The 24496-nt window shown below is 35.1% G+C and overlaps 1 protein-coding gene across 1 annotated transcript in view; it reads right to left on the bottom strand.

Moving 5' to 3' along the window:
- The window catches only part of LOC129230327 (neprilysin-11-like), a 32572-nt gene extending 11087 nt beyond the window's left edge, over positions 1–21485 (bottom strand). Inside the window, exons 1-7 of the mRNA XM_054864725.1 lie at positions 21364–21485; positions 20158–20256; positions 16465–16539; positions 12425–12531; positions 5999–6066; positions 3642–3699; positions 1128–1192 (exon numbers count right to left, since the gene is read on the bottom strand). Of these exons, the coding sequence (XP_054720700.1) occupies positions 1128–1192; positions 3642–3699; positions 5999–6066; positions 12425–12531; positions 16465–16539; positions 20158–20256; positions 21364–21402 (511 nt within the window). The 5' untranslated portion in view covers positions 21403–21485. The remainder of the gene's footprint in view (positions 1–1127; positions 1193–3641; positions 3700–5998; positions 6067–12424; positions 12532–16464; positions 16540–20157; positions 20257–21363) is intronic.
- Between the last annotated feature and the right edge of the window lie 3011 nt (positions 21486–24496).

Below are 24496 nucleotides of genomic sequence, written 5' to 3' on the forward strand. Positions count from 1 at the left end.
AATATACCGGTAGTTTTCGCGATCTTACCGACTGCGTTTTCTTTTATACATTTTAAAATACCCGTAGCGCCATCTGTTGAGGAACACTAACTAATTTTGAAAGTTTGACTGTCTGAAAATTTACTGTTGTCCCAAGCATAATGCAACAAACGGTATATTTCTATCGCTGACCGTTTAATTTTTATTGATTTTTCAAATGTATCAGTCATTTTTGGAACACACTGTAAAATATCTATGTATTTTTATGAACGCGCTCGACATTTAGGGAGAATGTTGGAACTAGTTGTCTAAGAGTTGATGCTTTGTGTTGTGGCCAGAAACAGTGATCTGAGCTGCTAACATTTGCAGGAAATATACAAAACAACAATTTCAAGGACAGTTGTTTTATTGAGAACTATAATGACCAATTCTATAAAAAATCTCAGTATGAAATGCAGAGAAGTGTGTATTAACTTACTTGAAAGTGAAGCGGGGAAAATAATAGAGCCAACTAACTTGAAATACAGTATTTAATAGACCAATAGATTTAAAATCCCAGAATAACTTCACAGTCGACGTTATAAAGATTGCATAAAAACACTTTATCAGAATTATTTTTCTTTATGCATCAAGTATTTTTAACTAAATAAATTTTGATTCATCTCAGAAATTTTATCATGAGTATAAGTAAACAGTGCTTAGTTAGCTGTCGGTGTTATAAAATGCAAACTTCATTACTTATTTAAATTATTTCCACGACTTATATAAAAAATCCCCATTGGCATTAAATATAATTTAGGGTGATATTACGTTAGTTCCTCCAATTTTACAAATTTATGAACAAAATGGGAAAATCCTTTAACTTGATTTTTTTAATCCGTCATAAGGAAACACTTAATTACTAAGATTTAAAAAATAACCTTGAGCACAAGAAAAGATTTCTAATGGCTACATGAGCAAAAGAATTCACTTTATCTTTTGAATGCAACAAAAACGCAATCTGAGGTAGCACACGTGTGGTAAAAGTAATGGCTTAACGTTTTAAATGGTTGTCGCTACGTTAGCAACCATTGTGAAACGTTTTTGAAACGAATTGTTTCCACCTGGAATCGTTGAAAGATTTCGACGTTTAGTGTAATAAGAATAACCTGTTGTATCAAAAGCATGACTCATCTCTCTTGCTATGATGGAGCTTGGCCCATATTTCAAGTACCTAAAAGGAAATAAATAACATATAAAATGAATGAAAACATTTTGAAATCAAAAAGAAGCAATACTTTTATAAAAGTAAAAACAATAGGAGAGAGAGAGAAAGAGAAAGAGTGTTTAATCACACTTTCGTTCATCAGTATTTTTATCGCCTTTTTCGCTTTACTGTACGCTTTAATGTATCATGTGAGCATAAATATTTGGGCACTAATCCCAGATTATTACCACCTTGTTTTCCTTGAACTCTATTCTTTTTAACACCATAGTTATTTAATCAGATACCTTAAAAATCACACTGCGTTAAAAAGAAAGAAAGAAAAAAAGAAAAAAAAAACTCTAAACCTCTCACGATGCTCCTTGCACCATTCTTGCTGATTCTTATGTAAAATGACTTTCTAAATCCAAATATCACCACAGCTTTTTCTCGTCATCCACCACGTTTTGAAGATAGCTCAGGTTTTGAGTTGCATAACTGTTGTTTTTATTTTGACCGTCAACATTCTTTTTTTTTTTTATGGGGGTGGGGGAGGGGGCTAGAGAGGTGTAAATTTGAAAAGCATGAACATTGTTAGCAAGGAGGAAGGTTACTCGTGGAGGTGTTTAATTCTAAAATATTTTTAAAATCATCGAAAGCAATCTTTTTTTTTTCTGTATTTTGAGAGTTTTTTCTTTTTTATCGGGTAATGTTTTTATAAGACTCTTGAAAAAACTCTCCATCATACCGACAAATGGGGTGGTTTCCTTCAGTCAAAAGTACTACTTAGACATTGAAATGGTTAGAATAAGCAAAAAAAAAAAAAAAAAAAAACATGGACCCAGAAAATACTTTTATTTTTCCAACAGTTTTCTTAATTATTTTTTTTAAATGTCCGATTTTTCAAACAAGGCGTGGTCTTCATGACGTCACAAATGATGCATTTTGCCGCATCTTTCTACCGCGATTCCACGTTATGATAATAAAGCAGCGAATTAAAATTGCGCTCTACGCTTGCTATCAACGATATCGTTGCCAATACACGTGAGTTAAGATGCGAATTAAATATTTTGCACTGTGAGTAGCAACATTGAATGGCATTTCATCATTTGTGATGTCATCGGCAAGAAATGTAAATAATGAAAGATCACCGATTTAAGTAATTTTTTAAAAATATTAAACTAAAACAAATAATTTAAAAAATGGTCAGATCCTATGTTTTTAAGTATGCTCTTTCAGAAAAAAAGACTTTTAAAATTTTGGAAACGACCCCATTGGAATGTTTTTCTGCACTAGCAAATAAAGAGCAGACAGATCCTTACGGCATCCGAAGGCTGCAGTTTTACTCTTGTTAGGGATTATCTTTCAATAATAGTTGCAAAAAAAAAAAAAAAAATGGTGGAAGGTAGTTCAATTCAGGAGATCAACTTAACAGTGATAGCTAAATTTGAATTTCTGCACATTACCGCAAACATAGTGTGGCCCAACTTCGTCAACCATTCGTCGTTGTTAAATCACGTGACTTGGAGTCTTTGCCTGAGCTTTTGCTAAGCCAATGATTGGACTTGTTCCCACCATTTACTAATTCCTGCTCTTAGGTCCGATCGTTCAATTAGAGTTACATTGCTTTTCAATGTGACGAACTAGTCGTAACTCGTTCTAGAACCGCTTCAGAGAGCGGACCCACCAATCTCCTCCATTTTGTTTTCATGAACGCTTTGGATCCACACTTGTTTCAAGTATTAGGTGTAAAAATAGCTAATGAAAAATAGAGCGAAACGCGCTTTTATCAGATCTAGCAAGGTAACTAATTTCTTATAATGAATAACATCTCCTCGGGAAATATTTCCCGTCAAGAATTGAAATTTAATACTTAACTTGTTTAAAATTAGAATGAATGAAATCTTCTTCTATTCGTAACTGAAACAGTCAAACATCAATCAAACGACGCGTCTGAAGCTTAAATACCAGCTTTCTTCAATGTAGTTTTCGTACACATATGGCCGAACAGCGCGATCTGACTGATGATTGCAGTGGCTCAATTGGCAGAGCACTAAGCTTCGAACCCATGGGACCCCAGATCGAATCCCGGCCAAGAAGTTTTAGGAATATTTACAACAAAATTGTAGATTTAAATGAAGAAAATTGATTATAAACAACGAGAACTCGAAAACAAGACTCGAAATGCGTCGATCATACATACGAGTTTTGTTTCAACGAATGCTCTGTTGATAACCAACTACTGTACTCAGAGATCACCAACGTGCACGCAACGATGCCGCGCAGTGCACGCAACCACGGACAACGAGAAAGAAAGAAAGCGAGAAGAGCGCATGCGTGACTTTTCGTCACATAAACAACTACGCCACTTCCGTCACACAAAAAAGGAGCGAATCAGAACTTCAAAGTCGTCGCACAAAAAGTTTCTCTTCAAAAACAAAATATAAAAGTTGATAAAAAAAAAAGATCCTTTACTTACTTTGGGTATTTCGTTTTGGCTAGGAGCACTGGAGGCAGCAGTAATCCGAGATCAATATCTAGCAAAAGAGAAGATATGGTTTCCGTTAAACAAAAAGCATATTTCCTCTCCAGGTTTATTTTTATTTTTTAGTTTTTTTTTTGTTTGTAGAAGTCTTACCCATTAAACAGGGTGTTTTTTAGTTTCGAAATTCTCAACTCAAGGAGTAATTGCACATAAGTACGTAGTATTCAAAGTTAAGACTTAAAACAAAGACGAACAATGAACAATCGATAGGAAAAAAATTGACAAAGAGGAAAAAATAAATAAAAATTATTTGGAGAAATATTTTTCATTATGACGGTATTTAAGCATTTAAAACGATATAATTAAATAATACAACTCACAAATCTATTATCAGAAAAATACTCTATTATCAGAATTTGATCTTCAATGTTTATCCTGAAACTAAGACTTTGTCACAACAATTACACCTGAATGCGCAAGAAGGCAATAGGTTTTGCTAACAACGCTGAGCATCGTCCACATGAATTTCTTAATTCTCTTAACGCCTCTGGTTTTCGTTTCATGCTTTTAAAATTAAAGGCGATATCCCAACAATTTTATTTCGCAACTTTAATATGCCAAATCTATGCAATGAAATATGACCCCAATTAAAATCACTAAGGAATAATATAATTTAGAGTATTGTTCTTACAGCATCAGCATTAGATCAGTTGGCTCATATTTCTTGCATAACCATGGTCCCTGCATATTTGCTTTTCCAATTTAAGTGATTACAATTTCGAATGAAAATTTCTTATACCAGCACCATCCATCAAATAAATCTGAAGTTCAAATGTACAACTTTACGATGCGTAGTAAAATGGTGCATACGGGAAGGTCGTATTGTTCAGAGGGAATTACATGTTGGTCTCTCTTGATCAGGAAATGAGGCGAAATCAATTTGTTACAAATCTCATAAATACGAAACAAATAACGTTGATTACTATTAATCTTTAAATAAAAAAGTTGCAGTATAATATTTTTTAAGATAGTTTTCTTTTGCGCGAACAAGGTCGGGACGGGCCTCGTGTGCTTTATATTTTAGGCCATTTTAGCTTACATTTCTTTATATACTACTTCATCAACATGTCTGCTTTACATACCGCTACAAAAACGTTTAAGAAATAATTTTATTGAGAGTGATTAAGGATTGCTTATTTCTTTGCAGAATCTTAGTAATAATGTACAGAAGTTCAAAATCGCTTTTAATGCAGTTTTTAGAATTCTGAACTTTTTATTTTAACTATAACACTGAGTTGTCAAAGCACACCACATTTGATAAGCTTTGGTTAGTGGTTACGTTGGTTTTAACTCTAACGCAAAAAAAAAAAAAAAAAAAAAAATGAATTTGAATTTTGACATCTTGAATTCAAATTATGTTTTTCGCAATCACGAGTGTGTGTATGTAGGCGTGTGTGCTTGTGTGTGGGGGGTATGTGTGTTTGTGTGTAGGGGGTATGTGTATGTGTGTGTAGGCATGTGTGTTTGTGTCTGTGTGCTGGCATAAGTGTGTGGGTAGTTGTGTGTATGAATGTGTGTGTGAGGGGGGTATGTGTATGTGTGTGTAGGCGTATGTGTTTGTGTCTGTGTGCAGGCATGAATGTGTGGGTAGTTGTGTGTATGTGTGTGTAGGGGTCTGTATGCATGCGTGTGTGTATGTGTATGTAGGTGTATGTGTGTGTATGTGTGTGCGTGTGTGTGTAGTTGTGTATGTATGCGCTTGTGTGTAATACATGGATGCAACCTGAAGACGGCTTTTGCTAGAGGGGCAGCATCGTGAGGAGCCGGTCGACGGTGATGGTGCGGAGGGTGGCGGTGGGAAAATAAAATGATAGGACAAAAAAAAAAACAGTCAAATAAAAGCAATAAGCAATCGTGATTGCCAAAAAAAAGGCAAAAAAAAAAAAACTAAATCTGTTCCTGTTTTTCATAAAAACGTATTACTTTTCGAAGTGATATCATCACCTGAAGCCTAAAATCACAAACTTAAGTTCAAAAACATCTTCCGATGCCTGAACAAACGATGTTAAATCCAAAGATATCTTTAAATGTTGAAAGCCTGGAATTTCAAATCGAGATCCAGACTTTGAAAATAGTTTGCGAACTAGTTGAAAACGCACTTTTCAAAAACAACTATAATACAAACGGGAATTTACATATCAAATTAAAAAGTAATATTATTTCACAATATTATCTAAACATTTTCTCGAACTATATTAATATTAGATGTTGTGTACAAAAAGTAAAATCAATACGATGTTACACAAACAAATCACGTAATTGAGATTCAGGTTCAGACTTTTTACACTTACTAACTGTATTGGTGATATAATCGTAACTGGCTTCAACTCCCAATGGGTTTCGGCTGAGAGAAATTTCACTAAAAGAAAAATAACATGTTATTCATATAAATTAAACCTAACTTCAATGTACAAGGTTGAAAACTATGTACCGTTATTTGGGGTAAAAGGAAACATATTTTCAGTACTTTAACTTTAGATCCATCCATTTCCTTTGGATGAACTGGGACATAAAATTTTGTGACTGAAAGCTATAAGATCAGTTGAAGTAAAAAAAAAACATAATTTCAGTAATGCAACTTTAGATCCTTCCCTTTCTTTTGGATGAATTGGGACAAAAAGTTTTGTGACTGAAAACTGTACAGAGTCAGTTGGGGTAAAAGAGAACCTAGTTTCAGTATTTTAACTTTAGATCCTTCCATTTCTTTTGGATGAACTGAGACATAAAATTCTATGTCTGAAAACTATAGGATTAGCTGGGACAGAAGGAAACATAATTTCAGTATTTCTATTTCTATTCAAGAGTCACTACTGACTTCAACTGTATTTATGTCGAGGTCTGCATACTAGTGCCTTGCCTCCATTATTTTATATACCGATAGATGGCAGCACCATCACCGGAATAATTTCAGTATTTCAACTTTAAATCCTTCTACTTCTTTTTAACAAACTCAGACATAAAACTTTGTACATTGTGTTCAAAAGCCAAGACTACTCTCTGAGAATAACTTGGTATGAAAAGTCTGACTGATAGTTTGTTAGAGAATGAAACATTTCCTTTTACTCCAGCATGTTTTTTTTACCCCATAGACTATAGGGTAAGTGGAAACACCCCATTTATTTCCCCATGAGGTTGATGTAGGTAAATAATCGCACAAACTATCGGTTTAGAAGCTAATTGGTTCAATCCCAACAATACTAAATCCGTGGCCCATGGGTCGGATGTGACCTGTTGAATTCTCCAAATGTTATGTGACATCATTTAACAAGAAAAATTGTGCAAAAAGTTAAATTATTCCCTGAATTTATTCAAAATACAAAAAAAAAAAAAATCCCCTAACTGACAACAAAATTTAATCTAAAAAATTTGTAAGAGTGAAAAACTTAGTTGTTTCCATTTACCCCAGAGTATAGTACTTACGGGGGAAATGGAATCTCCTAAATTGCCCACCAAAAATAGCTGTGAAGGTTAAATTCACAACTGAATGTTTTTAGCAACGTTTCACTAGACAAGTAAAACTGATTGAAACCAATCACTTCGCATTTGTAGATTTATCGGACAGGAAAATGATAATTACTATACAGTACAGCCCCGAAAATCCGAGGTAATTGGGGCTTACGCTACCTCGAATTACTGGAAGCTCGGATTATCCCAGCAATTCATAGCGATTAAAATTTTACACTACTTGGAAGACCTAAGAACGTACCCCTTTTACGATACTTGCACAATGGAAGGGATGAATTGTATTAAAGACTGAGATTTATCGCTCAGATTTTAACATCATTTCCATTTTAATTACTACCAAACAAGTTTTGAACAATTTTTTTTCATTATTTCGTGTGTACTGCCGTGTGCAGGTAAAGGGCAGCAACTGCAAATTTTTAATTTTTCACATTTTTGCATTTTTGGAATCTATTGTACGTTATCTTTAGTGTACGAGCTCTCTTGTTTGGTTTCCGGTGAAGAAAAGGCACGAAAAAGACGTCTTATTCCAACATTTCCCTATTGTTAGAATTGAATCCAAAACTCATTCTTCAGATACTGCTGGTTACCTGCACACGGCAGTGTAAATGTAAACTTGTGGGCAACCGAAAATAGCCTTTACACTCTCCACAATGGAGTCGTTTCCAAAATTTTAAAAGTATTTTTTTTATGAAAGAACATGCTTAAAAACATAGGATCTGACCATTTTTTGATAAATTTGTTTACGTTTAATATTTTTAAAAAATACCAAACTCGTCCTAACTTTCATTGTTTACGGCTTCTGCCGGTGACATCACAAATGATGAAATGTCATTAAGTGTTGCCATTCACAGAGCAAAATATTTAATTCGCATCTTTACTCACGTGTATTGGCAACGATATGGTTGATAGCAAGCGTAGAGCGCAATTTTAATTCGCTACTTGATTATCATAACGTGGAAACGTAGTAGGAAGATGCGGCAAAGTGCATCATTTGTGACGTCATCAAGACCACGCCTTGTTTGAAAAATTGGACATTTAAAAAAAATAATTAAAAAAAAAGTATTGGGAAAATCAAAATATTTTCTGGGTCCATGTTATTTTTTTTTACTTATTCTATCCATTTAAATGACTAAAAGTAGTACTTTTGACTGAAGGAAACCACTCCATTGCAAGTTTAGTCACAACATTTATATGAATGCGTGTGCATTTGTATGTAAGTTCCTCACATAAAACAAAAACTGTTAGTCACAGAAGGTAATAATTCTGTATATACTGCCGTGAGAAGGTAAAGCGCAGTACCTGCAGAAATTAGTTTTTGAGATATTTGAAGAAATGCGTTTTGGATTCCATACTAATAAGAGGGAAATGTTGGAATTTGACTTTTTTTTGTTCTTTATTTCAAGCGGAAACCAAATAAGCAAGCTTGTACAATAAAACTAAAGTACAATAGGTGACAAAAACGCAGAAAAAAAAAGAAAAAAAAAAGAAAAAGTTGCAGTTACTGCTATATTGCAGACACGTCTTTCGGCGTTACAAAGAACGTCTTTTTCAATGCAAAAGAAATGATCTAAAGACATCCAACAAAAGCGATTGTCGGATGTCTTTTCATCCACAAACTCATTTATTTTGCATTTGTAAAATTAGTTCCTTCTAACGTCGAAACACGTGTCTGCAGTAATCTGCAATTTGTGCTATTTGACGTTGTTATTTTTTATTTTACTTTTTATGCGGAATTTATTTAACGTACTGATCTTAACCTTCGTGCCAGGGGAGCATTTAAATGTTTCAGTACTTTTATGTTTAACTGCACATTTAGCAGACTGCAAGATTACTGTTCAATTGATCCATCAGGCTAAACTATGAAAAGTGCACATTATTTGAAAGGTATAGCATAAGTCACCTCGTTTTTAGTTTGGCAGAGGAAAGGAAAGAAAAAAATACGTTTTTCGCTTACTTGATTTCAGTTTCAATTAGAATCATACACTGAAAGAAAATTCGGAAACGTCAGATTAGTTTCAAGCAACGTTTCTGGATTTCACAGATTTTGATTAATTTCCTGTGAATATTAAATATCTTTGTCAACAAGTTTCCTGACTTGCTACAAGTTGCACGAATGCAGACTGTTGTGAAAAATATTTTAATCTAACAGTTTAAACGTTAATTGAGCTTATATAAATTAAGATCGCTTCGGTCCATTAACGGTGTTTACAGTTTGACTAAAATTTCCAATGGGTGTGAAATGTCATGAATTCCGTAGATTTGTAAAAGTTGCAGGAAAGATGCTTGGTACTTGCTAATGAGTCGGTCACAATTTTGGCTATGATTGCAATGAGACTTAAGAAATTTTCCTGGTTTAGCAGAAAAGTGCTACTAAAGTTTTCCCTGGAGATTCCAGGCTAATATTAGGCAGGTTACTGATTTTTACAAGATACGCTACTGGCAGAAATTGGGCACATTAGCTATTTATTATTTTCCAGGAACGTTTCTGAATTGTTTTCACAGTGTAGCACTAACAGCAATAATATGGGATTTTATGAACCGCAAAATTATGGGTGCAATTTAGTTTTCTGAAATGTTGGAACACGTTGAAGAAGCGAAAACGCAAATATGAGAAATAACGACAGTTATGGTTATATTTAAAGTGGCACGTCTCGTATAACTGCGCTCTTGCTGACAGAAATAATGATTGGGTGATAGAAAGCTCACAGTTATTTTGCAAGCAACATCGCAGACTTAACTTTTCGCTTTGGGGAGAAAATGGATAATTATCAGTTTTGGAATTGATATACTGGTAAAAAAAAGGACGTAGAGATAATCTCTCATGAGCTTACATGTAAGTTTAATTCAAGGGTGAGTTTACGTATTTCTATTTGTGTCATTTAGACTTGACTCTACGTGGCAATAGAAAAGTTTCCTTGATTAAGGCAAAGAATATAACCGCTTTTTTTTTGGAAATGTGTTTGCTGTTTGTGCTCTACCATGTCCTCTTCACTGAGTTTTTTTATTAACAAAGTTTGAGTTAATAAATGTTTTATCCATATACTGTTTCATAAATTTTGAACATACAGGGTGTTCGAAGAGTCCTTGAGATATTTTAAAAACTCATAGAAAAGCAACAGATTGTTGAATGATGCGGTTTGCTCCATAATATTTCACAGGTTCAAGAATGTTTTATGACATCGTAACAAAAGAAAGAAAAAAGTAATTATATGTAATCGCTATAGCGTCAAAGTAAGAAAAACGAAAGTCATGTGAGGTGTTTAATCATTTTATTTAATAGAAAGCAATACCTTTCATTACCAGAGTTTAGTGTGTGCACCGTTTGATGAACTTGAGTATCGTTTAGATGTGGTTCTAACCATGGGTGCCCCTGCGCAAAATTTTAAGGGGGGATGGCTCAGGTATTTTCCTCATGGTTTAGCTGCAGATTTCCCCCATAGAAACCGATTTCAGTACAGATTAGAGTTATTACAATTTAACATTTTCAATAACTTATTCATATGGCTGGAGAAGAAATGATTTTACATATTTGCAAAGAAAAAAGTACTAAAAGCAAGGAAGTTTTAATTTCTGAGGAGAGTGGAGGGGGGAGCCTATACGGGCACTCATGGTTCGAACAGCATACGGTGCACACATCGAGCTCTGGTAATGTGAGGTATAGTTTTCTGTTTAATAAAATGATTAACTACCTCACATTACGTTTGTTTTTTCGTCACAGAAGTTATTTCAAATTGCATTTTTTCGCTCTTTTTACTTTCTTTTATATCTAATAAATAGAAGAAAGTATTGGATTCGTGCAAATTTTCGAATTTCGAATTTTGAAGGATTCGAACGTTTTGAGGTGTGCTGAGTCCATTTCGACTATTTTTGGAAAATGTCTGTCTGTCTGTGTGTGTGTGTGTGTGTGTATGTGTGTATGTGTGTGTATGTGTGTATGTGTGTGTGTATGTGTGTCACGTCTGTGTGTGACCAGTTTTTTGTGGCCGCTCTACAGCAAAAACTACCTCATGAAATTGAACGAAATTTGGTACACATATGTGCCCCTATGTGAACTTGTGCCCATTGGTTTTTGGCGTGAATTCCTATAAGGGGGGTGGAGCAATGGGACGTTTTTTGAGTTACGCGTGCTTGCTATTCCTCAGGAAGTAACTGGCGGAATCAAACAAAATTTGGTCCATATGTTGCCCCTAACAGGAGCAGGTGCTGATTCAATTTTGGTGTCAATAGCTCAAACAGGGGTTGAGTTATAGAACGTTTTTTGTCGTCAATTGTGACTGCTGTATCTCAAGAAATAACGAACGGAATCAAACAAAAATTTTTTGACAAGTAACCCTTAGTGGGTATAAGAGCTGATTTTATTTTGGTGTCAACAGCTAAAAAGGGGGTAGCGCATTGCCCGTTCTTTTTTTCCATTGTGAGTGCCCTATCTCAAGAAGTAATGCTACGTTCTGGTTGAAATTTGGAATATATGTGAATCCATACGTAAACAGGCTTTGGTTCAATTTTGACTCTAATCGCTCCAAGAGGTGTTGATTTTTTTTTTTTTTTTTTTTTTTTTGCGAATAAAAATAGTTTTATCAATGCAACAATAAGAAAGATAAATCGTAATAGATTGTCGTCTGCGTATTTCTCGTGATTTTAATTGTATGGAAATGATCGGAAATATTATCTCAATGATTTAAAATTTTTAACTGTTGCCATCTTATGTTTGTTAACAAATAAATTATTTGTAATTAATTCAAGCAAGGCTTTTAAAATAACTTTCAATTTTCGCTCCTTGCTTTGTTTTTACAATAATTCAGACATTGGGATGGTCGTCAAGTTTTTGCATGTGTAATTTTGTTTTTGTCAGGAATATTGCTTCATCGTCAAGCATGGGGAGGGATCAGAAAAAGGAAAAATATAGAAGAAAGATTCGTGATGGCCACAACATACTACTTTTAAAGATGTCATAAAGAGTTCTGCAGCCTGTTGAGTATTATGTCACAAACCTAATATTCATATGAAAATTTGTTGCTTTTCTATGAATTTTCAAGATGTGTTAAGGACTCGGAAGGCCTGCATAATATTCTTCTTTAAATCAATATTACTGCTCAATAATGGGCCGTTGATTTTTTTTTACAGAGTATCAGACCGTTATAAATTCAGAGCGACCAAATGAGATCTAAATTCAAGTCTGATAATGAAAAAGGATATTTATTTTTATTTCACTGCACGAGAATTCTAACGAATTATAATTTCAGACTACTCACTTTCTTTGACTTTCTCCATTTCCATACCACAGTCTCATTAAGAAATAGCGTGCTTTGAATTTCTTCAAGTGAAGTACGTTCCTGAAGTAGTCGTCTCCGACTTCGAGCTGGAATCCAACAGAATGAATAATGGTGGTGCAAAGAATTGAACAGCATTTTGAATCAAAGTATTGTACAGGGTGCGGCAAAAAATGGCAACTTTATTTTTTTGTATAATTTTATCAAAAAATTTTTTTTAACAAATGTAACAAATAATAACAATAGCATGGACCTATGGTCATAACATATTCAGCCTGTTTCAAAGTGGCCTCCTCCGGCGGCGATACACAGGTCCAGACGTGACCTGAAATTTTCAGCGATGGGCCGCAGGTCCTCCGGTAACAACCGAGCCCATTCCCAGCGCAAGGATTGCTTCAGCGCCTCCAAATTTTTGTGGGGCTTAGCACAGACCTTAGCCTCTAAAATGGACCACACGCTGTAGTCCATTGGATTGAGGTCCGGCGAGTAGGGCGGCCATTCCGCCGACGAGATGAAATCTGGAAAATGGGTCCTGCACCAGTCTTGCGTCATTTTTGCCTTGTGAGCAGGCGCCGAGTCCTGTTGAAACGTCCAATTTGCATTGCCGAAGTGCTGCTGAGCCCAGGGAAGCACAACAGCCTCAAGAATGTCGCGGCGGTAGACTTCTTGGTTAATTTTCACCCCTTGATCCACAGAAACGAGTGGGGTTTTACCGCTGGCGCAGATCCCGCCCCAAACCATCACCGAAGCGGGATTTTGACGATGCTCGACGACTGCTGAGACACTTGGAGCTTCTACGGACCATATTCGGTCGTTTTGGTGGTTGTGCGCTTGCTCGACGGTGAACAGTTTCTCTTCCGTGAAAAGGATACGCTCCCATCGTTAAGCAGCGGCCCGACGCTTGAGTTGGCGGCATCTTTGCAGTCGTACGCGTTTGTTGTCGTCGGTGAGAAGCTGAACTTTCTGGAGCTTGTAGGCCTTGAGGTTGAGCTCCTCTTTCGTCATTTGACGGACTGACAAATCGCTTATGCCGGTCTCACGAGCGATTTTTCTCATGGAAACCCTCGCATTTCGTTGAACTCTCTTCTTGATGATTTTGCTGTTAGCAGACGTGTTGATATAGTCCGCTTTCTGCCACTTCCTGGACGGCGGCCATCGTGGCCAAGCTCCTTGTATCGTTTAATTGCTTTAGACACTACGTCCTTTTCAACACCGAGCAAACGCACAATTTCACATTGACGTTTTCCTTGTCGAAACAGCTCCTAAATTGCAACACGTTTGTTTGACATTCTGCATAGAAAAGCATGTCAATTAATCGATGGAAACATGATAAATGACTGGCACAGAAAAATAATGAGAATTTAATAGTAAAAGAATCATGTGGCTGCATTTAAACATGTCCGCGTAAAGACTGATACAAAAAGGTTGCCATTTTTTGCCACACCCTGTATATCAAAAACATTTTTATGAATCTGTAGCTTAAATAGTTTAACGTAGAATTTTAGAGAATGGTGCATTCTTATGCTAGAGTGGTTGATGCGATGCTCTTCCCATTGGCAAAGAAATGACTCGGCAAACTACCATCTCCAGTGTTTGCCACTGGCAATGTGAAATGTCTTGGATACGAGCTGGGGGGTCACAAGGTGAACTCAGTTGTACAACGAGTCGACCTCACTCAGTCTTATACTAGCATCTCTGGGTTTCCTCACTTATACTATATACTAGCATTTCTGGGTTTAGTTAAGGAGGACGTTTTTAGATGTTCTCTTCTCGTAGTAGATTTTCTGAGAGCTTTTGTGCTGATGGACCTGGTCTGACCAAGAGCTAACATTGACCTTGTAGCATAAAGAGATTAACATGCATATCTATTTAACTGCTGTTTTAAGTTCTGATGCAAATATTGTGTACATTATTGAGTAGCCGTAGCCCTTTTTTACCGTACTACATCTGCGCGACGCAAAGGAGGGTAATGTGTTTATGAGTCTATGTATCTTTATTCCTATGTGGCGTTGTTGAGGATAAATGCCTTGGCCAATTTTGATTATTCTTACGTCAATCGATTTGTCTTAACCTTGGAAATGTCACTAAACACATGACAGTAATCAAAATTCACCATATCAACAACCAGTCGCCATGTTGTCAGTTTGGGATCGTGTCGCACGCTACCTGCGTGTGACATGATCAGCAGGTGACGTAACGCAGTGACACGGCGTAAAATGCAGGTAGCGTTTTCGCTGCCTAGATTTTCACTTCTAACATGTTGTATTTGCTTTTGCCGTGATTCAGGGTACTGTACTTTCGTGACTGTACAGTACGTGACTTTCGTACTGTCGTGATTCAGGGGACTGTAGGTTTCGTGACGTGTACTTTCTTGACGGCTTTTTTAATTTTGCGAGAAAGATTTGACTAATGACGTTTCTGAGCTCACGTCATCATGACATATATATATATATATATATATATATATATATATATATATATATATATATATATATATATATATATATATATATATATATATATATATATATATATATATATATATATATACTGACTGTTTATATAGCTGTGGTTGACTTAAGTTCGCGCATTTTTGCTAAAGATCAAGCATATGTATAGCTTTAAGCCGAGTTAAGTCCCAAGAGGGACTAATAATCAGCAGTTTAAACCATCACAAGTTACTTAATAATCATCACGATATAAACTCTTTCAATAAAATGGCAAAACTACGAAATTTACCGTCTTATAATCACAATAACTAAGCCAATGAAATTAACTAAAAAGTGCAAAATAAAAATAATTATTAAATAAAAACAAAAAATCAGACTGCATTAAAAAAAAAAAAAAAACTAAAAAGAAAAAAAAATGTAAGTCTAGTAGTTTAGAATGTTTTCAAGTACTACTGAATAACTGCACCATGGAAATAGTTTTATATAACCCATACACACAAGACAAATCATAAATTCAAAAGCAGAATAGAAGGATCAACAGTCAGGGCACATTCAAGTTTTACGGGGTGCCTTGATTGGTCTAAAAATATTGGGCCATTTAATGTTGATCTCTCTATTTTGCTTTTGAATTTATGATTTGTCTTTTGTGTGTATCGATTATAAAACTATTTCAATAATGTAGTTGATTAGTAGTACTTAATAACAGTATAAACTACTGGGCTTATTTAATTTTCTTTCTAGTTTTTTTTTTTTCGGTTTCTCCTCAGTCGGGTTTTTTGTTTTTATTTAATGTTTACTTTTTATCTGATTACGTAGCAGTTATCGGATTATATTTTAAGCTGATGGCCCGCCATCGACAATGGGTCTATGGCAGGACTAGGACAAGCATATTATTTATAAGTATAGCTTTTTTCCGATTATATCTTTATCACTGGGATCCTAGTTTAAGCTCGTGGTCCCTGCCATTCAATAAGACCTATTCTAGGCAAGTACATTATTGAACAGTATAGCCTTCTTCCCCGATTATGTCTTAATTATTCAGATTCCTTTTTAAACTGATAGATCCCCGCCGTTGACCTGGGATCTATGGCGGTGCTAGGACAAGTGTGTTATTGATATTTTAGGGCAAGTATATTATTGTAGCCTTTTTCCGGTGATGTCTTAGTAATTCGGATCATAATTTAAGCTGATGGTCTTCGCCATTCACCTGGGTTCTATTGCAAGTCAGGGCAAGTGATTTATCGGTATAGCCTTCTTCCTGTCATGTCTTAGTTATTCGGATCGTATTTTAAGCTGATAATCCTCGCATTGATAACTAGGGGCACTCAAGCTATTCCGTTTCAGCAAATATAATCCTACAAGAAGATTGTTGGACTGTCCGCGAAGGAGCTAAACAGTTATCAGTAACCAAAAGAGAAAAAAACATGCATTTTCGGTCAAAATAAATATTACTATTGTTTCTGTCAGTAATAAATGCAAATATTTCCTATGCGTAGGTTCTACCTAGGTGAAGAATTTTCAAAAAAAAAAAAAATAAGTGAGATTTATCTTAAACTCATTTGTAATACTTACGGCATTATAAACTTCGTCTAGTCTATCATCATTGATAGCATTTTGGTACCCTGTGTTCAATTTCATAGCGTTCAGCTAGGAAGAAAACGAAGTAAACATAATTTTTTTCAAAGATACATTTTTTTTGAGTTATTTTCAGAGTACGTGAAAAATACCTAGACTAAATTAATTCAAAGTGTAAACAAAAGATCAATTATCAACCGTCTCTAAACATAATTATAGTGGTCCTTTAAGTTGCTTTAAATCCCCAATTAAAACGTGAAGATGTAACAATTTTTTAACTTACAATTTAATAAAATGCACATAAGTTTCTGTATAGTTATTAAATTACTACCCCCATTGTTTTTTTTGGCGCAAGAGCCTTTAGGTTATACTGCACTATATTTGTAAATAGAATCATTGATTTATAAACTGATGAACATTTTAAGTACACAACTCCATATTCGATGAAAAATAAAATACGAAATTCAGCAAAAATATTTTTACAAAAGAATATTTCTTCGCTATCCGCCTTGATTCAGAAAAAAAGTCTATTGTAGAAAATGCAGTTCTTGACCATTTAAGATAATTTTAAAAGTAATTTTTGGCGGGGAAATCTATTCTGTTCATCCGAAATAATTCAGGAAAAAATTATCAAAAGACAAAAAAAGATAAAATTTATTTGAATTTTGACATTTAGAATTCAAATTATGTTTTTTTGCAATCACAAGTGCGTATAAGTGTGTGTATGTAGGCGTGTGTGTTTGTGTCTGTGTGCAGGCATGAGTGTGTGGGCATGTGTGTGTCTGTGTGCAGGCATGAGTGTGTGTAAAGTCAGACCAAACAACGTAAGTAGAAGCACAAATTTGTAAATTACAGCAGACACGTGTTTCGGCGTTACAGGGAACGCCTTTTTCAATGCAAAAATAATGAGCTTATGGATGAAAAGACATCCGACAAAAGCCAAGAGCCGATAAGCATGCAGCTTAAAAGATAAAAACAGCGGATTAGCCAAACACCAATGACAAAGTTATAAACCGATCAGGAACCAATAGGAATGCAAGCAAAGGTCAGGAGCTTTCGCTTAGGTACGAACCCAGAAAGAAAGAATTCAATTGGACAAGGATTAAGTCGAAGCTTAAACAAAAAGAAAAGAAATTGTCAGTAACCGTGAACCGCAAGAAAGGAAAAGCAGAATGGAAAACCATGAAACAAGATAAACAGAAACAAAAAATATTCGAAAAAAGGAAAAATAAAGATAAATAGAAGAAAATTGGGGGGGGGGGGTGTCAATCAAGACAAAAAGGCAAAAATAAACAAAGGAGGATAGATAAAAATGAGTGGGGGGGGAATGGGGAAAGGACAATATTAAAGATATGGGAGCCAAATGTTAGAAAAATATCTTATGAGTGTGTGTGCCTGTGTGCATGCATGAGTGTGTGTGTCGGATATGGACGCAACTTGGAGACTGTTTTCTCAGGAGGAGCAGCATCGGGAGGAACCGGTCGACGGTGGTGCTGCAGAGGGAGGCAGGTGGAAAATAAAATTATAGGAACATCAAAACCGTCAAGTGAGAACAATAAGCAATGTGATTGCTCAAAAAAAAAATAAAAAAAATCATAAGATTGAATATAATCCGGAAAATTCTGTTCTATGTAAAAATATTTCATTAATGCTAACTAGATTATTTTTAATCCTAACTTTTATTTATGACAGAATATTCCACGTTGGTTTGAGATGATTCATTAATACACTAAAAAATTTAAAAAAAAAAAACAGCACTGCCAGAAAATCTCTGAGATCTCATAAAATGTTCTAGTAACTGATGCAGCTTCTTCTTTACTAACGTTACTTAAGCAAAAACTATATTGGTTACTAGAAAATTTTATCGAAACGCAGATTTTCAAGCAGTAGGGGATTTAGGGTGATATAACGGGGCAAAGTGAAATGGTGAAATGTTTGCTGTTTCAGCGCTACCTATTCGGTGGTATTTTAACCATGTAGTCTATTCCAGTTAGAAAAAAGTTATCTCTAAAGATTAAAGCATATGATAATACCAGCAATTTTCAAAAATTGGTACTCATTTTGTAAGATTTTGTGGTAAGACAAAAACTATTTTTGTTGTTATATAATGATAAAGTCTTCGTTTTTAACATTTTAAATATTTATTAAGACTTACTAATTTTTGATGCAGCATTTTTTTTTGTATAATATTAATCTTATTTTTATTTTAAATATTTTTTACAGTTAGTCAAGTGCATGCTCGGCAGTGGATGGGTAAAGTGAAATAGTTTATTTCGTTTCTTTATTTCATCATTCATTAAATCAGATACGTATTCATTTATTAATTAGCTTTTTTGTATCACTTTATTTGAAAATTCATCTATTTATCTATTCATGCACTTATTTTCTTATTCATTCGCTATTTTATTCGCTCACTAGTGGTACCTGCACGGCTTTGTCCGTAGTAGAACATTAAAAGGTCTTTTGGTTCGCCTGTACATTTACAAATAATGTATGGTGAATTTCTCGCCAATTGGGCTTGCCCATGATACGGTTCCACGTTATGATAACTTGGTAATTTACTCGTCCATCTTATAATAATTTTGACCGGGAAAATGTTCTTAAAATTGGAATAGAAAAAGAACAAAATCAAATTTTCGAAAAATCGCTTAGAGATGCACACCCCTATGCTACAAACTAACTTTGCCAAATTTCATGAAAATTGGTCGAACGGTCTAGGAGCTATGCGCGTCACAGATATCCCCCGGACAGACTTTCAGCTTTATTATTAGTAAAGATTGATTTTTTGTCATGCATTAATTCTATTTGATTCACTTATTCGTTTATTGCTTCATTATCTGTTCATTTCTTCAGTTATTCTTTTATTTACTAATCTATTTGACCAAAAATATATTTAATTATAAAGTAAGTATTGTTTTAAAAAAAAATTTTGTTTTTCTTTTTCCCCCACGGGAAAAAAAGTGAAAAGTTTCCACTTTTTTCGAAGGTACACTGCCAAAATTAAAATTTCGTTTCAATGCAAGGTGTATTATAATTTACATTGTTTTTTCTTTCACGTACTATAATTTTCAGAACAAATTTCCGATTCGTCCATTTTGAAAAACGTAGGTTATCGTAACTATTTCTCTTTCCCTCACGTTTCCTTTCTGCATTTATTTTTACTACGCATGAACTCAGTGCATGGCCCCACTTAATTCTTATAGGTCGTGATAATCGTTGAAAACCATTGCAACAAAGAGGGCGCTATAGGGAACCACTGTTTCCATTACGTTACCATTGATTGGTGGATGCAGGGGTTCCGTTCGGCGCCTCGTATGGTCAAAATGGGCGACGTCCAACCCAAAGTTTAAAAAAAAAATGAAACGTTGATATTGATTGGTGGATGCATGAGCGGATCATAGTTGCATCGGTGTAATACAGAAAAGTCATAAGTTGTCAAGATCTGTTAAGTGTGAGCGCCATCTAGTGGGACCATGCTCAGTGTCATTTTGCAGACATTAAAAAAAAATTAAATTTTCTAAAATTGCTCATTGCAATTGCAGAGTTCTGTTAATATCTTTAAATTACCAGTCAAAGGTAAGTCTTTTCTTTCGATCATACTCGTTCCGTTCCTGACATAACCAGGATGTTTTTTTTTATGGTAAAAGTTGCAGTTACACAGTAATGAATAAATAAGTAAAAAATACACACCTTGTTAAAGAAAATTCTGCTCATTCTATCGTCCGTGTTTCCAAAGAAGCGGAGGGCGCGAGCGAAGCTTCTCTTCAATTCCAGAAACGTTCGATTCACCTACGGTAAAGGATAATAAGTTTTATAAACACTTTGAAAAATAATTGAGTATTTTATTGAAAGATAGTTTATTTTTAAATTTTAAGAAATATTGCTCCCTATTGAAGGAAAAGTGCTTTTTACTAATTTCTATCATTTTTATCGGCATATTATTTCTTCGGGACAGATTTTTATGAGATAAACCAATTGTCACAAAATGAATCGAGTAATAAATTTATCTCCTCAGATGCAAATTAGTGAGACATTTCGCTGTGATTGGAAACAAAATGGCGATTTAATTCCGAGCAAGACAAGAATTGCAGGCAAGGGAGATGCTTGGTTCTTACTTGCAATTCTGCCTTAGCGCTTTTGCCAATGTTGCATTGATGCTTCTGATGCTTTCTTAATAGCTCTTGAAGGTTTTGCTAACCAATTGCATTAAATCTACCGAATTTCCATTGAAGGCTCTAGACTGGTTTTAACCGGTGAGATCTCCATCTTCTTCAGAAAAATTCAAGGCTAATTTCAGGAAGGACACTGATTTTTAGTGGAAAACGTTCCTGGTTTTTGCAAGAAATGTTACTGGTAGAAATTGGGCATATCAGCTGCCCATTTATTTCCAGGAACGCTTCTGAATCGTTTTTAGTGTAAGGTAAGGTAGTGAATCATGTAGTTGGACGATTGAACCGCACATTGGCAGGACTAATTTTTTAATAAAATGTTGAACAAGTCTCTTATCATAGAATAGAAACATTCTGGAATAAGTACTTTCAATCGCACTCAAAAATATACATAGGCGCATCCAGAGGGCTCCTCGCCAAAAAAGAACCTATGATCCCCAAATTAATTCCAGAAACTAGACCGGCTTTTATTGGGAGGGTTTCTGAATCCTTTAGAAAGATTCTAAGTTAATTTTAGGATGGTTACTGACTTTTCGCAAGGAATTTTCCTGTTTTTGGACAGATATATTACTGGCAGTAATTAGGCACGCTAGTTCCCTATTGTTTTCCAGGAAAGTTTCGAAATTATTTTTACAGTATATGAAGGCAAATACTTCTAGATGCTTTGCTTAGTGAGAAAGGAAACTATGCGAAATGTAACGAAAGTCATTTAGAGTAATAATCTTACCGACTGAACGATTCCATTTTCGATGTAATCATCTTCCATGAGAAATTGAATTGCAGGCAGTCCGAAATCCCTGCGAATGACATCGGCGCATTCCCTCCATCTTGTCAAGTATGCATAAGTCAGTCCCAAATACTCGGCAACGTAGTGTACATGTAGATCTCGAAATTTAGAGCCAAGAAATGGCAGCAGTTGCACAAGCATTCTCCCTGCTACGTATGTATAGGACGTTCTAATGTAAAGAGAATACATCAGCACATGAGGCAGTGAAAAGCTTAAGGGATGAGGTGCACTTTTTAAAGTTTTGGGGAAAACGCGTGCAAAGTTCAAACCGTAGGCAAGCTCTCATTGAAAATTTTTCTATAAATCATGATGTAAATCAGCATCTAACTAGGGATACTAGTATCATCTATTGCCACTACTCGGATGAGAGATTTTCCTACCATTCGTACTATGTCACCAAATTTTAATTTTTGGCATTTACACCCCTTTGCTTCTAGGTCTTTGACAAAAGAATAAGTGAACGCTTTTGAAGGTTGTATCGTCTGAAACACAGAGTTTGAATTAAACTAGAGCACGCGGTAGGGTTCTTTTCGGATGTAAGGGTATTTGGCGAGTGCAACAGTCTAACTTTCACACAAGAGCATAAAATTAGTGACAAACGTACTATACTTTCACAATGATGTGGAGAGAAAAATGCCAATTGTTGACCTCCCCCTCCCCCCATTATTTGACCACCACTTTCTCTTCATTTTGACAACCAGTTTCTGCCTTGAAATAAAAGAACACGCACTTTGTGTGTATGCAACCTCAATGGTCTGAAGAAAACGATGAGGACTTGAAGTATGTGAAGTATGTCCAGAAACGATACTGCGGACTGCAGTTCAACGTATAAGTTCATTCATGTTATTCTTCTATCCATGAAACCATTTGTTTATCAACCTTTCAAAAAGTTGTCTGTCAACTATTTGACTGGTGTTTTTAGCTGTATCCACGCCAGGCAACTTAGCTGAATCAACAATATCTTCTAATAACCCGAATTTATTTGAGGGGCTGTTCCACAACGCTGTTCAAACTGAACCAAGTCGACTCTCAACTTATTAACTCGTGTGTAGAGCAAACGCTTGGCAATGTCCCGATGATTGTAATCAACTAAAAGGTTGATTACACTCATCGGGACATTACCAAGTCGACTTTTTAGTTGATTACACTCATCGAGATGAGAATGGTATAGCGCCATATACGCCTGGTGTGCCGATCACAGTAGGCACAGCTGACTGTCGAATGAAATATAAAATGCGGTTCTTTCACTTTTGTACTTGGTTACACTTCCTAAAAGGCGCCGTTTGAAAGGTGATTCAACTAAGTTGCCTCATGTGAAGGAAGCCTAAATGTACTTTTTTAATATATTTTAGATACAATTTATTTTACAAAATATTTAAGTGCTATTTCATAACATGGAAGTGATACGACGTACAAAGCTTTAAAAAGATTCTACACTCACTGGCCAATAAATTAGAAACCCAAGATCAATATTTTATTGGACGATCTTTTGCACGAATAACTGCTCTGATTCGTTAAGGCATCGAGTCTACAAGCTTCTGGAGTGCATTTACATCCAGATAATACCATGCATTTGTTATGAAGCTTTATAGATCTTGTAAATTAGATGGAATAGGAGGGTGCTGTCGGATGTGTCTTTCCATCCTATCCCACACATCTTCTATGGGGTTAAGATCTGGACTATGGATGGCCAGGGAAGGTGTTGGACGTCAGACTGATGCTCAGCGAACCAATTTTCAACACGTCTGCACAATGTGTAGTTGCATTATCGTCTATGAAGTATCCGTCGCTATCAGGATAAAAATGCTACATCGCAAGGTGGACTTGATCTGCCAGTACACCTAGGTATCGCAGGGCTAATTGTTTACCCTAAAGAAACACTAAGGCACCACTTCTATGCCCGCAGAACATGCTCCATATCATAATACTCCCTCTAGACCCTTGCACAGTGCGAGTAAGACAAAAAGTTTTTCTCAAAGGTTTCTAATTCATTGACCAGTGAGTGTACTTTTTCATTACTTCATATACATTGATTCTTTATTAAATAAGTAACACTATTAAATCAAATTCATGCACAAAGTTTTGTCAATATATTTATAAAATTATAATACTAATGAGATTTATAATACTTACGACTGGGGTGATTTATTCAATATTGTAATCAGACTGTCGAGATGGTATTTGCATGAAGAAACGATTTCCACTTCTTGGACTGCATCACCAATTAGCGGACGAAGAATTTCCATTATTTGAAGTTTCTGAAAGTGAAGGGTTTAAGATTTTTTAAGTCAGTTTGTTATTAATTTGAATTATAGTCAGTTTCCTTTTAAATACTCGTAACACAGAACTGATTACTCTCCAATGTTTGCATGTTTCTTACAATTTTCTTTCTCGTAATATAAAAACATTCTTCTGACTAATGGTAGGTAAAAGTGGAGCAAAAGGAAGTAGCGGAACTATATATGGCAGAGGAAGTGATTCTGCTTTCTAGTTTTAATGCTGTAAGGACTATGCGGACTCCTGGACTCTTAACAGCCACAGACGCACTTTCACAATTTTTTAACGTTACGTTTTAAAAATATATAGAGAAAACTATTTGCCGCTTTTAGTTCAACATACATGCAATCAATTTTCAAGTTCATGATGAATTTAACTCAAATTTCTTACGTAATTAAAAGACAAAATTTGTGTTTGAAAGATAAAAATTAGTGCAGCACCCTGAAAGGTACTTCTGAAAACTTGAATCTGGGATTTTATATTGTTTCAAAATGTAAGAATGCTATTTACAATAAAATAAACATTATTCGACTTACGTGTTCTTCTGTTATGGAAGAGAGATCATTAGACTTGTATTTCTGAAATGAATTCAGTCAGTTTCAATGAAGAAATGCTATTGCAATACGTTCAGACAAAAATTACATGGCATCAAACAAACTATCGCGACTAAGGATTTCCAAGAACAAAAAAAAAAAAGAAAAATTCGTGAATGAAAGCTTAGGGCTTTGCAATGGTGAAACAGAGGTAGAAGTAAATTGCGGTTCAGGAATGAACAAATAATCCTGTTTCAAAAAAA

This window comes from Uloborus diversus, chromosome 9 (assembly GCF_026930045.1).
Source record: "Uloborus diversus isolate 005 chromosome 9, Udiv.v.3.1, whole genome shotgun sequence".
Taxonomy (NCBI): Eukaryota; Metazoa; Arthropoda; class Arachnida; order Araneae; family Uloboridae; genus Uloborus; species Uloborus diversus.